General features: G+C 41.9%; 1 protein-coding gene across 1 annotated transcript in view; it reads right to left on the minus strand.

Moving 5' to 3' along the window:
- Positions 1–488: 488 nt before the first annotated feature.
- The window catches only part of GREB1 (growth regulating estrogen receptor binding 1), a 104,598-nt gene continuing 90,660 nt past the window's right edge, over positions 489–14,426 (minus strand). Inside the window, exons 26-32 of the mRNA XM_004373051.1 lie at positions 13,531–13,735; positions 12,918–13,092; positions 8,337–8,555; positions 5,219–5,354; positions 2,406–2,606; positions 1,832–1,970; positions 489–652 (exon numbers count right to left, since the gene is read on the minus strand). Coding sequence (XP_004373108.1) covers positions 489–652; positions 1,832–1,970; positions 2,406–2,606; positions 5,219–5,354; positions 8,337–8,555; positions 12,918–13,092; positions 13,531–13,735 — 1,239 coding nt within the window. The remainder of the gene's footprint in view (positions 653–1,831; positions 1,971–2,405; positions 2,607–5,218; positions 5,355–8,336; positions 8,556–12,917; positions 13,093–13,530; positions 13,736–14,426) is intronic.

Here is a 14,426-nt window from a genome sequence, read left to right on the forward strand (position 1 = left end):
TTCTTGTCTCCAGCCTTTACAGTTAAAATGTTCTTTTGGAATATTGCTTTGCAGTAGATTACAGGAAAACCTCCTTGGCTGAAATCATATTCATTGTCTGAAATATTGGTACCCCTACAAGATAATGTAAGAGGGATTCTTCAAGACTAAGAGAAAATGCAGGCTTGTCCATGGAAGCATATGAATGACGTAATAAGAGACGAACATTTGCTCTTCAAAAGTGGTTTCAAAATAGCCCAGGGCAGTGTGGTAAGGTAGGAAAAGCTCTGGCCCAGAACTCAAGAGGCTTGGGTTTGCATTCCCACTCACCATCAACTGGCCCTTTGTCGTCTCCAGTTAGTCACCATCCATCTCTGGGCCTTGGTCCCCTGAGAAGTACAGTCTCTAGGACCCATTCCAGTTCAAACACCTGTGGTTCTAGGACTTCCTTTAGCCTCAAGGAGAGTTCCGCACCCTCCACTCTTCCAGAAAGTCTGCCGATGTCTCCCTCAGATGTGTCTTCCAGTCAGAAAAAAGAGAGGTCTGTCTTCCTTCGCATTGGCAGTCTGGAATTCATCACGCAGTCGGAACTGCCACTCGTCTTCCAGCTCAAGGCGGACAACTGTCTGGCGGAGTGAGTTCCGATCCTGGCAGATCACACACAAGGTTGCACCTACGTGGCCAGATGTGTAGAAGACGGATGAAGAGAAAAGATGAGTTTATCAAACAGAACGCTACTGTCTGAACGCTCCTTGCAATAACACAATATGACAATATGATGCTGTTTGGGAGGGAAGAACCAGATGTCTAAGTCTGTCTTGTTTCTTGTGTAATGCTTTATCATCTTAGCAAGATACAAAGTGTTATTGTTATTTGGCAGATGAGAAAACATGGAGGCAGAATGAAAGCTGAAAAAGAACTGAATAGAGGAGGAGAAATGGAAGGAGATAAGACTGGCCTGATCACAAACCAAGTGTTTACAGCTCCAGTCCTTATTTCACCCCACCTTGCCCCACCCCACCCACAGCTTAATCCCACCTTCTTCACCCATCCAGGCCTGGTGCACCTCCTACCTTTCCCCACATGCCCAGCCATGCAGATTCTCCCTCCTCCGAACCCCTAGCACACATCAATCATGTTTTTTACTTCCCTCCCTTCCTCCCCGCCCCTCTTATCCCTTCTTTCTTATCTACCTAACCTATCCTCTCTCCTCTTCCTGAGGGGAGAGGCTGTGGTAGAAACCTTAACATTTCCCAAGGCCTTATATACTGATGGTGCTCCCTAAATAGCTGCTACAAAGGAAGGTCAGAGTAAATAACAAAAAAGAAAACTAAAGATCAATTAGGGATCTGAGCAGGATTGGAAATAATTTTTTAAACTCACATAGACTGACAGTTTGTCACTCTCAACCACTCTAGCATGAAAACAGCTACAGAAGGATAAAGGTAGAGCAAGAGCAAAGGAGCACGTGGTGCCCCAAGGCGAGGAGGGAGAACACATCCACCAGGATGGAGAACTGTCTAAGGAGCGCTGGGCCCTGATGTTAAGGATGTGGACTGAAAAAGGACACAAACATTGAAAATACCTGCTATTCAGCTAAAAGAAAGGGCATGTGTCTCGTCTCTATCTGAACAAGTACGGGGAAAGATAAGCTGGCCTGGGAGTAAGGAGACCCCAGACCCAATTCCAGCTGTATGTGCTTTCCAGAATGATCAGGGCAGTCACATTCCCTCTCTGGGCCCAAGTTCGCTCCTTGGCAAATCAGGACTAAAACCAAAGGTCACCTACTCAGAGGCACCAGGAGACTACAAGCACTGAAGTCAAGGTCCAGGGTAAGGGTATTATATGTTACCTTTCAGAAAATGAAACTTTTTCAAAAAGCTAGCTCCCACAAAAGAGTCACAGAGGTACAACAGGAGTCCACTAAACATCAAGTCAGAGCTGCTGATGTTTAAAGAGTGGGGCCTGGAGCTCACGTAACAAACAGAAATCTGAAAAAGAAGGAATCCAAGAGAAAGCATTGCTTTCCGTGAGTTAGTCAACATCATCACACCAGGAGCTTGAATCTAGTAAACATTAACTGCTTGCTCAAACTCAAAGCTTTCTGGGAACTAAAAACATTATTTTAATGTTATTTCCAAATCTACATCCTTAAAATCAATTCAAAAGTGATTTAGCGAGATTTATCTACACATTAACTCACTTGAAAATCAAACATTTTGGCATCTGAATTGGGTTTGAGTCCCAACTTATTATACTTGGGCAACCCACTTAAACTCTCGGCCTTAATTTCATCATCTATAAAATGGGGTAAGGACCTGAAGCAAAGCAGTCGAGTAGCTATAACTTAGAGCCCTGGAGTCTGGTTCGTCTGTTTTAAGACTTTCTCTGATTTATGGATTTGACAGTGACCCTCGAAAAGTTACCTGAGATCCCAGGTTAAGGTAGCAGTCGACTGACAACACAGGGTGGTTGTAATTCTTCAGGGAGAGGGGGAAGAAGTGGTGGCTGTGGTACTGGAGGAACTTCTCAAGCAGGAGCTGTGCAGGGGCAGCAAGAAATGTGTGCTTGCTGTCCGGGGCACAGATGTACTGGGCTGGCACAATGGCCACGGGGTTATCAGACACCTGCATGGGAAGGCATGAGCGTCAGACCACTCCCCCCACTGAGGAAGGAATGATGAGCTCACCCCAGGAGAGAAGTCCTTCCCACAGGCTTCTGGGCTGCATGGGAACCAAGAGGATTGGGGTGGCCCAGTTACAGCAGCTAGAAACGACACTGTGTAGCAGAGGGTAATGGGATGAATTGAGAACACATACTCCAAGAATACAATTCTCTATTCAGAAAAGTTAGGTTTTTACCAAAGTGTAATATGTGAAAATTAATCAATGTGATCAGTAAGAATTGTAGACATTTATCAGTACATACAGAAAATTGGTGGTCTAGTCTAGAAAAAACAAGAGAACCAATCAACCTTGTGGACTTTTCCCCAAATTCAGTGATCCAAACCTTAGGAATGGTACCACCAGCCAGAAACCTATAGGTCAACCTCTTTCTGACTGCCTCCCCACCATATCCAATCAGTCACCAAGTTCCATCCATTCTACCTCCTGCATGTCCTGCCCATCCCACCTTTGCTTTCCCTCTCAACTGCATTCGAGTCCATGATCTCTTACTCCCATCACCAGAACATTTTCCATGCTGCAGATCGTCCAGAGAGACTGTCTACATAAACACGACTACTGAACTCGTTTGCTGAATCCCCTTCAGTGGTTTCTCATTGCTCCAGGGACATGTCTAGAACTTTCACATGGTAGATAAGGCCATGCCTACTTCTCCAGTTCATCGCTGCACCTTCCCCCTTTCTCTTTACACATCCTCCGCTGCCTCCTTTCAGTTCTTCAACCATACTTTACCCCCACACCCCTCAGCACCTTCCCCAGATCCTTCCTTCTGCCTGGCTCCTTCTCATCCTTCAGGTGTCTGCTTTAATGCCACTTCCTCATGGAAACTTCCACAGCCACCACCCCCCACCCCCACCTCCAGCTGACATCTGCCTAGACAAGGCCTCCCTGTCACACACACTTCACCTTTGTGGTGCTTATCACAATGGTGACTGAATAAATGTTTAACATCAGCCTGGGCTGCTAGGCTATACGCTCCTAAGTGAAGGGATTGAGCTTATCTTGTTATAATTCCTGCCCTAGAGTGGGTGCTCAGTAAATATTTAATGAATAAATAAATGAAAACTAGTAAGTTACTTTATTCAGACTGAAAGAGTATAAAAAATTACTGCCTTTCCTATATATAATCAATATATGATATAATGGCAAATAAACATAATGGAAAAATAAGATATATTCAAAATAGGAATAAAGATAAAATACCTAAGAGTTAACCTAAAAGGAAATGTATAAAAATGTGATTCAAAAAATAATACAGAGGGGCATAAAAGAAAAATGAAATTCATTTTAAAGGCACATCAGGCTTTTTGGTAGAAAGACAATATGGTAAAGATCTCGATTCTCCTCAAATTAAACTAAAAATCTAACACAATTTCAATAAAAATTTCATTTTTTTCCTTTGGAATTTAACTAAATGAAGCTTTTCTGGAAGTATAGACTTCATTTTTTTTTTTAAAAAAAAAAGTCTTGCTACTTTGCAAGTGAAATGAGGATGGACTTTCTCGCTTGGAGGAAGCTTTAATCCCTGCCAGTGGGAAGGGCAAGTGGAGGATGTGGCTAGTATCTGAGTTCAGACCTGGCTCAGTTCAGGGGAGGAAACCACATAAGGAGCGAGCGGAGACCAGGAAGGACATAGGTTGGAAAAGGCAGCTGGTATCAGGATGGCTGATGTCATCAGGGCAAGATTCAAGATAGGCAGAAGGTAAAAAACAGAAAAATGGGTACGAGCCCATGAGCTCGAAGAGCTCTTCGGGCAGAGATACTCCAGGACTGTATGGCTTCCTGGAAGACAATGACCTCTGAGGGCTTGCTGAGACTGTGCATCTTAAATTCCCCAGGCCTGCTCAGCTAGAACGGACATAATCCGATTATCTCTCTCACTACCTAGAGGCGAGCTCTTTGACCTGGCTATCAAGCTAGCCTGGCAGTGCCAATCAGTTATTTAGCCAGGGGAGCCTTGGAAGCACAGTGGTTAAAGCGCTCAGCTGCTAACCAAAAGGTCAGCAGTTCAAACCCACCAGCCATTCCACAGGAGAAAGATGTGGCAGTCTGCTTCTGTAAAGATTTACAGCCTTGGCAACTCTATGGGGCAGTTCTACTCTGTTCTGTAGGGTAGCTAGGAGTCAGAATCAACTTGACAGCAACAGGTTTGGTTTTTGGTTTTTTACCAGGCGCACAGAGGAGAATATGGCATCATACCAGCCCTGAAGGAGCTCTGTCTAGCAGAAGACCCAGACGAGTGGGCAAATAATTACTGTCCAAAGTCACTGAGTGCAATGATGGAGATATGCAGGGGGATTATGGGAGAATCCCTAACCCAACCTGGGGTGGAGGGGGAGGCAAGAGCGCACAAAGTAGCTTTGTGGTGGGTGTTACACCCGAGCAGAATCTTAAAGGGCACTGGTTAAAAACAGACCAGAAGAGAAATCCAATGGGATCTTTAGCTTCCCAAGGCTCAGTGACGTTAGAAACCTTTACTAACACTACACAATGCTCAAGCCCCACCCCTGACAGTTTTCAAACCAGAACAGCCCGGCAGCCTGGCCAGCACTCACCTTAGAGGTGATGTGGAAGGACCTGTGCCCACCCACCGCAATCTGCTTCTTCATCATGCTGAAGCGGTTGAATCTGCAGAGCAGGAGGCCGGCACTGTGCACCCGCAAGTTGAAGTCCACATCGTCACATGTGAACCTGCTCAGAAGCAGACGAGAGACGAGAGCTGACTGAATGGAATCACGCCCACCCAGCCACCCTCTCACCAGGCACTGGAGTGCGTACGCTACTGAACTAGGGGGTTAGGAAGACGGAGTCAGCTTTGTTCCTACCTCTAAAGACCTTACTCTAAGGAAGGATATGAGACAAAACAAGGGAGAAATGTTAACACATCTGTACCTGGAAGGGCAGTATATACCTAAGGCTTAAACTATCTAGGGGCTACCAGTGCCATATGCCAGGTACTGGGTAAGGAACTTCACAACCACTTGTAAAAAGAGTTTACTTGTTAAAAGAAAACAACATAAATGGATTATAAGACTTAATATTGTTAAAATGCCAGTACTGTATAAAGCAATCTACACATTCCACAATCCCTATCAAAATTCTAACAGCCTCTTTGCAAACATAAAACAGTCGATCCTCAAATACATACGGGACTGCAAAGGGCCCTGAACAGCCAAAGCAATCTTGAAAAAGAAGAAAGTTGGCACACACTTCCTGATTTCAAAAAGTACTGTAAAGCTACAGTAATCAAAACAGTGTGGTACTGGTATGAGGGTAGACATAAAGATCAATGGAATAGAATTGAGAATCCAGAAATAAACCCATACATCTATGGTCAACTGTTTTTTTTAACAAGAGTGTCAAGTCCATCCCATCAGGAAAGAGCAGTCTCTTCAACAAATGTTGCTGGAACAACTGGATCTCCACATGCAATTTAGACCCTGACATCATTTTAAAAAATTAACTCAAATGGATCAATAACCCAAATATAAGAAATAAAACCATAAAATACTTAGAGGAACACACAGGAGTAAAGCTTCAAGACGTTGCTTTTGACAATGGATTCTTAAGTATGACACCAAAAGCATGAGCAACAAAAGACAAAATAGACAAAATGAACTTCATCAAAATTAAAAACTTTTATAGATCAAAGAACTTTATCAAGAAAGTGAGACACATCCTACAGAATAGGAGGTTATCTGATATATTTGGTAGAGGTTTAATATCCATAATATATAAAGAATGCCTACAAGTCAATAACAAAAGCAAACAACCCAATGAAAATATGGGCCAAGGTCTTGAACAGACATTTCTCCAAAGAAGATATACAAATAGTAAGTAAACGAAAATATGCTCACTATCATAAGTCACTGGAAACCCTGGTGGTGTAATGGTTAAGTGCTACGGCTGCTAACCAAAAGGTCGGCAGTTCGAATCCACCAGGCACTCCTTGGAAACTCTATGGGGCAGTTCTACTCTGTCCTATAAGGTCTCTATGAGTCAGAATTGACTTGATGGCAATGGGTTTTTTTATTTATTTAATCATTAGTCGTTAGAGAAATGCAAATCAAAACCACAATGAGCTACCACTTCACCCCCACTACGACGGCTATTATTAGAAAAACAGGTAATAATATGTTTTGCAAGGATGTGGAGAAACTGGAATTCTCATGCATTGCTATGGAAAATAGTTTGGCAATTCCTCAAAAAGTTAAACACAGAACTACCATATGACCCAGCAATTCCAAAAGACCTGCAAGCAGGGACAGATACTTGCATACCAATGTTCACTGCAGCATTATTCACAATAACCAAAAGGTGGAAACAACCGAAATATCCATCAACAGATGAAAAGATAAACAAAATGTGGCATATCATACAATGGAACACTACTCAGACATAAAGAGAAATGAAGTTCTGATATACGCTACAATATGAATGAACTTGAAAACATGCTGAGTGAGATAAGTCAGACACAAAAGGACATATATTGTAGGATCCCAATTATATGAAATATCCAGAATAGGCAAATGCATAGAGAAAAATTTCATAGTGGTTACCGGCGTGGGGAAAGGGAGGGGAAAATAGGGAGTTATTGCTTAGGGAGTACTGAGTTTCTGTTTGGGGTGATGAAAAACTTGGTGATGGTTGCATAACATGATGAATATAATTAATGTTACTGAACTGTACACTTAAAAAGATGGTTAAAATGGAATTTTTTTTTGTTATGATATTTTGCCACAAGAAAATCAAAAAAGAAAATAAAACAACAATAAAATTCTTTCAGGGTAAAATTATTAGCTACATTTTATGGCTGAGAAAAATAAGGCTCAGAGGAGATAAATAGCCTGCCTAAATTGCAAAGCTGGTAAGCGGCAGAACCCAGACTCACAGCAGGTCAGTCTGACTCCAAAATCTGTATTTTAAGGTGGACCATCTTGGGCTGTGTGCCCACTGCTTAGCATATAAAAAACCAAACCAGTTGCCATCGAGTCAATTCCAACTCATGGTAACCCCATCTGTGTCACAGCAGAACTGGGCCATAGGGTTTTCAATGGCTACAATCTTTTGGAAGTAGATCGCCAGTTCCACTTCCCGAGGCGCCTCTGGGTAGATTCAAACCATTAACCTTTCCATTAATATTCAAGTGCTTAACCGTTTGCACCGTCCAGGGATATAGAGATAGTCAATAAACACTTAAACACTTGGTGATTGAATTATTCTTGAGATGTGGGCATTTCTGTGGCTAGATATGTAGACAGCAACATACAGATACTGCTTTATAGCTGTCTTCGGTGCTAAAGTTCCTAAAAAATAAAAAAGTATGTAGTAGCAGAATGAAACAAAAGCAAGCTAAACAAACACTACAATGGAATTCACTAAATAAAGCATCATGTGAATTAATGAATGAAAATAAACAATCTTATGCAAATCTCTCCACAAAATTAGATAACACTAAAAAAATGTGAAAGCTGAAAGCAGGAGCCAGGCCAATGTGTATCGGCAGGAATCCTCTAGTTTAGTTGGCACCTGCAGGGCAAAGGTGAAGAAGCCATCTGCAGGCCCAGGGCCTGCTCCTCTGGACGGCCCTGGGACCATGAGCTGTGTGATGGACGCGCTGGGACAGGCCCGCCACCCGCTCCCCCCTCCCCAATACAAGGGGCAGAAGCTCACCGATTCTGGTTGTACTGCACGTTCTGGGTCAGATCCACATTCAGGATGATGAAGTCGTGCACATGGCAGCGGGAGAAAGGCTCACGCACCTCACTGGTCCTGGTCTTGCTCGACCACTTCCGCATCCCGATCAGGGCATAGTGAGTGATGTTGGGGGACGCCTCAATGTGCTGCATGATGTGCTTCAAGGAGACGTTCCTTTCTGACCAGGAAAATTCCCTGCCCAAAGAAGGGAGATGGATATTCCTATGCTGACATTCAAACAACGGCGAGGTTTGTTTAGCAGTACTAGGCCAGCCATGGCACTGGCCTTCCAAATGAACCTCAAGTGCTAACAGTACGATGGAATCCATCACAGCCAACAACCGTGCTGGGCATGGGTTAAGCACTTCATACCCATTATTGTTTAATTCTCATACAATCCTATGACATAGGCATTATTATCCCCCTTTTATAAATGAAGAAAATGAGGCTCAGAATACCTTGCCCAAGGTCACTCAATAGAGCTTAGATTTGACCAAAATCTGACTCCAAATCCTATATTCTTTCCCTCATGACAAGCTGCTCACATCTCCAGTTTGCCAGACATGAAGGTAAAATGGGGTTAAAGGAGCTTGGCTCTCCATTGTGAAATCCAAATGAGAAAGTAAGGAAGGAGAGAGACTATAATTAACCACCCTCTCCAAATCGGCAGTGTTTGAGATCTGTGAAGATGATGAGGTTGGCCATGGTGAAGCTGACACTTGATGGGCAAGTAAGGGCCTGGATGAGAGTTCTGTCCACAAGGGCCCAGAGAAGTTGCCCAACTTTTCTGGACCTCAGTTTTCTTTTCCACAACTGAGAGGCTTAAAACAAACTCTCTGAGGCACCAGCCTGCTCTGACATTCCAGGACTTTATTTTATTATTATTATTGTTTAAAAAATAATATTTTATTGCATTTTCAGTGAAGGTTTACACAGCAGTTTAGGTTCCCATTCAACAATTTCCAGGCAAATTTTTCAGTGATATTGGCTACATTCTGTTGGTACTAATAGCTGGGCACCATCTAGTTCTTCTGGTCTCAGGGTAGATGAGGCCGTGGTTCAGGTAGACTATTTGTCCTGTAGACTATTTTCTTGAGACTTTGGTTTCCTTCTTTCTCTTTTGCTCTAGATGAATAGAGACCAATAGTTGTATCTTAAATGGCTGCTTGCAAGCTTTTAAGACCCCAGACACTACTCAGCAAACCAGGATGGAGAACATAACTTTATGTACTGTATTATGCCAACTGACCAAGATGTCCTAATCCTTTGAACCCAGAAAACCAATCCCACGAGGTGTCGGTTATGTCTAAGAAGCACCTGTAACTGTGCCCCCTATGTGCTTTATTATATATATGAATATATGTGCACACAGTCACTCACATGCATATACATATACATATGCATAACATATAGGTTAATACTCATATATATATACACACACACACACACACACAATTAGTCCACATACATATATACTGCGCATATATTTTTTGGTTGCTTTGGTGTTGTTCCAAAATTACATGTGCCATAGCAATTACCAACGGGTCCTTTTCTCTTGTTTTTGCTGTTGTTCAAAATTCTATATGCTGTAGCAATTACCAATAGATCCTTTTTTCTTGTGTACTTTTTAGTGACATCATTTACCTTTGACAAGCTGTGTACACCTAAAATAACAAGTGTCTGCTATCCAGAGAGTGAATCCTCCCTCACCCCCCCAACCCTAGGAACCACTAATGAACATTAGTTTCTGTATATTTACTTGTTCATGTCATTTCATAAAAGTGTGAACATACAATATTTATTTATCGTGATTGACTTTTTTCGCTCAACAAAATGTCCTCCAGGTTCATCCATGTTCCAAGATGCTTCGGGAACTCATCTTTCCTTATTACTAAGCAGCACTCCATTGCATGTATATACCACATTTTACTTATCAATTCATGTGTTGATGGGAAGAACAGTCACTCTTCATTACTCTTCTTTTTCAAATTTTTCTTTGATAACTTTATTTATTAGTTCTTCTGGAAACACTTTAAAATAATTTTGTCATCCCTCCCCTCAGGTTATTTGCTGACTTTAAAGGGGAAAAACTCACACCTTTACAATGGAAGAACTGGTGATCACTATCTTATCCATCTAACTAATTGTAGGATAGCCTGAATTATCTGCCTTTGCATGTAATGCAATATGGATGACATTCCAGTACTTTAAATGCTGCTTTAAGGCAGAATGCAGAGTTCAGTTCTCTTCTGCACTCTACTGCTGAGACAGCCCTTAGCAAGGTCTAGCCCTTGGAAGAGTGGCAGGACTGAATATTGACAGCAAGTGCAGCAAGATGGTGAAGTGAGTGGATGCTCTCATTTACTCCTCCAGCAACTAACCCATTGAACAACAAATAAAAACAAGCACTGACTTCAGATGGATGGGCAACACAGAGGAAAACGGTAGGCTCCCTGCCCACGGCAGGACACCATGGGAGAGCCTGTGCAGGAGGACCCATGAAGGAAAGACAGAGAGCCCCCCACCTTCACCACAGGAAAGTCAAGTCCTACCACTTATGTCAGCATCTGTGACCAGCTAAACCACCCCCTACCCCACACATGTGTACTGAATTCTAGAGATCAAGCATCCAGAACTCCTGAATCAGCACTGAAAAAAACCTAAGGATAAGAGTGCCGTTGGGTCAATTCTGACACACAGCAACCCTGTGGGGTGTAGTGAAGCTGCCCTGTGGGGTTCCTAGTGTTGTTGAGCCTTTGCAGTGGGAGGCTGCCGCATTTTTCTCCCATGGAGTGGCTGGTGGGTGTGAGCTCTGGCCTTCTGGTTGGTAGTTAGGCACTTGGCCGCTGTGCCACCAGGGCGCTCAATCAGAAAATTTCCCCATAAAAATGAGAATACAAAATTTAAAGTAAAAAAACAAAAATGGCCCAAGTTCAACAACAACAAAAAAATAGACACAAAGTCACAAGAAGGACCATTAAAAGCAAAATGAGTAAGAGGAAATTTCTCCTATGGAGGCCAGACTAATGGAAAGAATTGAAAATTTTCAGACTATGGTGCTAAATATGTTTAAAGAAAGCAAAAAGCTCACAGAAAACAAACTAGCGGATATTAGGAAACAAATGTAGGAACAAAATGAGAGACTCAACAAGGAAACTGAAAATATCAAAAAAAAAAAAAAAAAGAACTACTAACATTGAAGAATAAAGCAACTGAATAAGAAAAAGCAAGAGAAACACTCAACTCAATAGAGTTGAACAGACAGAAGATAGAATGAACTAGAAGACAAAATAACTGAATTTATCAAGTCTCAAGAGAAACAAAAAAAGTAAACAAACCCAAATGGAAATATGGGATTCAATTAAGAAATCTCACATTAGAATTCTGGGGATCCCAGAGCACCATAACAGCAATAAAGGCATAAAACAATTTTCCAAGAGATAGTCAGAATTTCCCAGACCTGAACAGAGAACAAAGCCTGCAAATACAGGATGCTACACGAACCCCAATTAGAAGAAACACAAAAAGATAAACTCTGCACCATATCCTAATACAATTCTTAAAAAACAAAGACAAGGAGAGAATTCTAAAAACAGCAAGAGGAAAACATAATATACCGAGTCATTCATAAGAATCAGTGTGGATTTCTCCTCAGAAACTAGTCTAGAGGCCAGAAGACAATGAGGCGACATATATTAAAAAACAGAAACAAAAAATCCGTTGCTGTAGAGTCGATTCCGACTCATAGAGACCCTATAGGACAGAGTAGAACTGCCCCATAGAGTTTCCAAGGAGCAGCTGGTGGATTTGAACCTTTTGGTTAGCAGCCAAGCTCTTAACCACTGTACTACCAGGGCTCCCCATAGGGTTTAAGTGGCTGATTTTTCAAAAGTAGATTATCAGGCCTTTCTTCCAAGGTGTCTACAGATGAATAAGCACCTCCAACCTTTCAGTTAGCAGCTAAGTGCATTAACCATTTGCACCACCCAGTAACTGTTGCATAGGTATTAGTAATCCTTCTAAAGATGAGTAACTCAAAAAGAGCTAGAACCCAAAAAGATTAAGTTATTTGCCTAAAGTCACACAGCAAATAAAAACTTAGATGTTAAAAGTTAGGCTGGTGGGAAGGTGGGCAGTGGCTGGAAAGTAACAGGAGGGAAGTTTCTGGAGGAGTTTCTAGTAATGTTTTGTTTCTTGATATGGGAGTTGGTTAAATGAGTGTGGTCAGTTTGTGAAAATTTCTGTATATGATTATACTTTTCTTTTTTGAATACATATTATACTGAATATATATTCTATGATTTTCTGTATATATTATACTTAAACAAAAAAATTTTAAAAAATAAAAATAAAGCTGGACTTGGAATATGAGTCCACTTCTGCCACATTCAGAGCTCTGTCCACCACACATGATCCTTCTAATAGGAGGTGTACTCTGTAGTCCTTAAAGGGGTTAAAGAGAATTCCTATTGAAAACAAAGCATACTCATTTTTCTTTATTTGTATTCAAAACTAAGAGAACCAAGGTGATGAAGGCAGAATTACAGGTTATTTTACCTGCTTCTTTCCCCGGCATAGTCAACATCCACCATGTTCCACATCACACAGGAATCATCAGAAATCACAATGAAAGGCCAGATGTCCTGAGGCTTGATCCCAAGCTCCTCCTGCCGGTTCCGCTCCAGCTCCAGGTTATGATAGGAGAGCTCTTTGATTAGGAAATGGGCTGCACCTGAAATGGGCGAAATGACCCCAGATTCAGGTCTGTCTTACATCCACATCCACAAAGGACATAACCGTGGTTAGAACTGTTAAGCAAGGCTCCACTCCAAAACAAGCCAGCTCCCAACTTTCCTAATATGCATTACTCTTCCACTGATTTTTGGCCACTGTCTTGGGAGAGAAAATTACAGGAAGGAAAAAACTCCAATTTGCACATGGATTTGTTTTTCTTACCCTTTCTTTTCTAACAATGGAGAACATGAATTAAGTTAATAATCAAGCATTGGAAAAATAATATTCATTAAAAAATCGAATAAGCCAAATAGCTTTAAAAGTCAAAAAGCAAAGAGCTTGATGTAAAATGTTTAATGTTTGCCTTTTTAGAATATTCTCTTAAGTCTTCAAGCACAGAAATTTTACTAAGTAGAGTATCTTGAAAAATACCTACCAACACCAGCACTGTTGAAGATACTTGGGAGCACCAGCATGATGTGGTTGGGCCAGTATTTCTTGTAAATAGCCATCTCATACTCCTTGACAACCAGGACATGCAAGTGACTGGCACCATCCATTGCATGATACAGATTAAAGAGTCCATGTTCATGACGGCCAGTTGTTGGCGTAAATGTTGGACTTTTTACATATTCATGACTCTGTAAAGTATAGGCATAATGAGGTAGACTGTAAAAATGGCCACGATTATTCCCTTCCCTTTGAAATGTGACTTTGCAGCTCCTTCCACCAAAAGATGGAGTCTATTTCTACACTCTTTGAATCTGGGTTAGTCTTGTAACTTGCTTTTACCGATAAAATCCAACAATAACAATGTGCCAGTTCTGAGACTATCCTCAGGAGGACATACACATTGCACTCTCTCAGAGCCCTCCTCAGCTACCAAATGAACAAGTTTGGGCCAGCCTTCTCGGAGGATGAGAGACCATGTGACCACGTGGAGCAGAGATGAGCCACCCCAGTGGAGGCCACTCTAGACCAGCCAGCCCCCAGCAGACCTGCTAGCTAACCCCAGACATATGAGTAAGCCCAACCAAGCCCAGCAGAACCATCCAGCTGAGCCTAACCAAAAGTGCTGACCCAAAGAATCCTAAGCTAACCAAATGCTTGTTTAGAGATGGTTTGTTATGCAATAAAAACTAACTGACACATATCATGTTACCAACTTCATTACACTCTCATAATAGAGTCTGATATTGAGCTCTGAGTATTCATCCCTGTATGACTTAAACCCTCCATATACCATGAGCATAAGGCATCTCCCAACCACTGAAGCATGTAGCCTAGCTATTTATACACTCAAGTTATGATATCCTTCCTATAAATAACTGT

The sequence above is a fragment of the Trichechus manatus genome, unplaced genomic scaffold (genome assembly GCF_000243295.1).
Source record: "Trichechus manatus latirostris isolate Lorelei unplaced genomic scaffold, TriManLat1.0 scaffold00023, whole genome shotgun sequence".
NCBI classification, from domain to species: domain Eukaryota; kingdom Metazoa; phylum Chordata; class Mammalia; order Sirenia; family Trichechidae; genus Trichechus; species Trichechus manatus.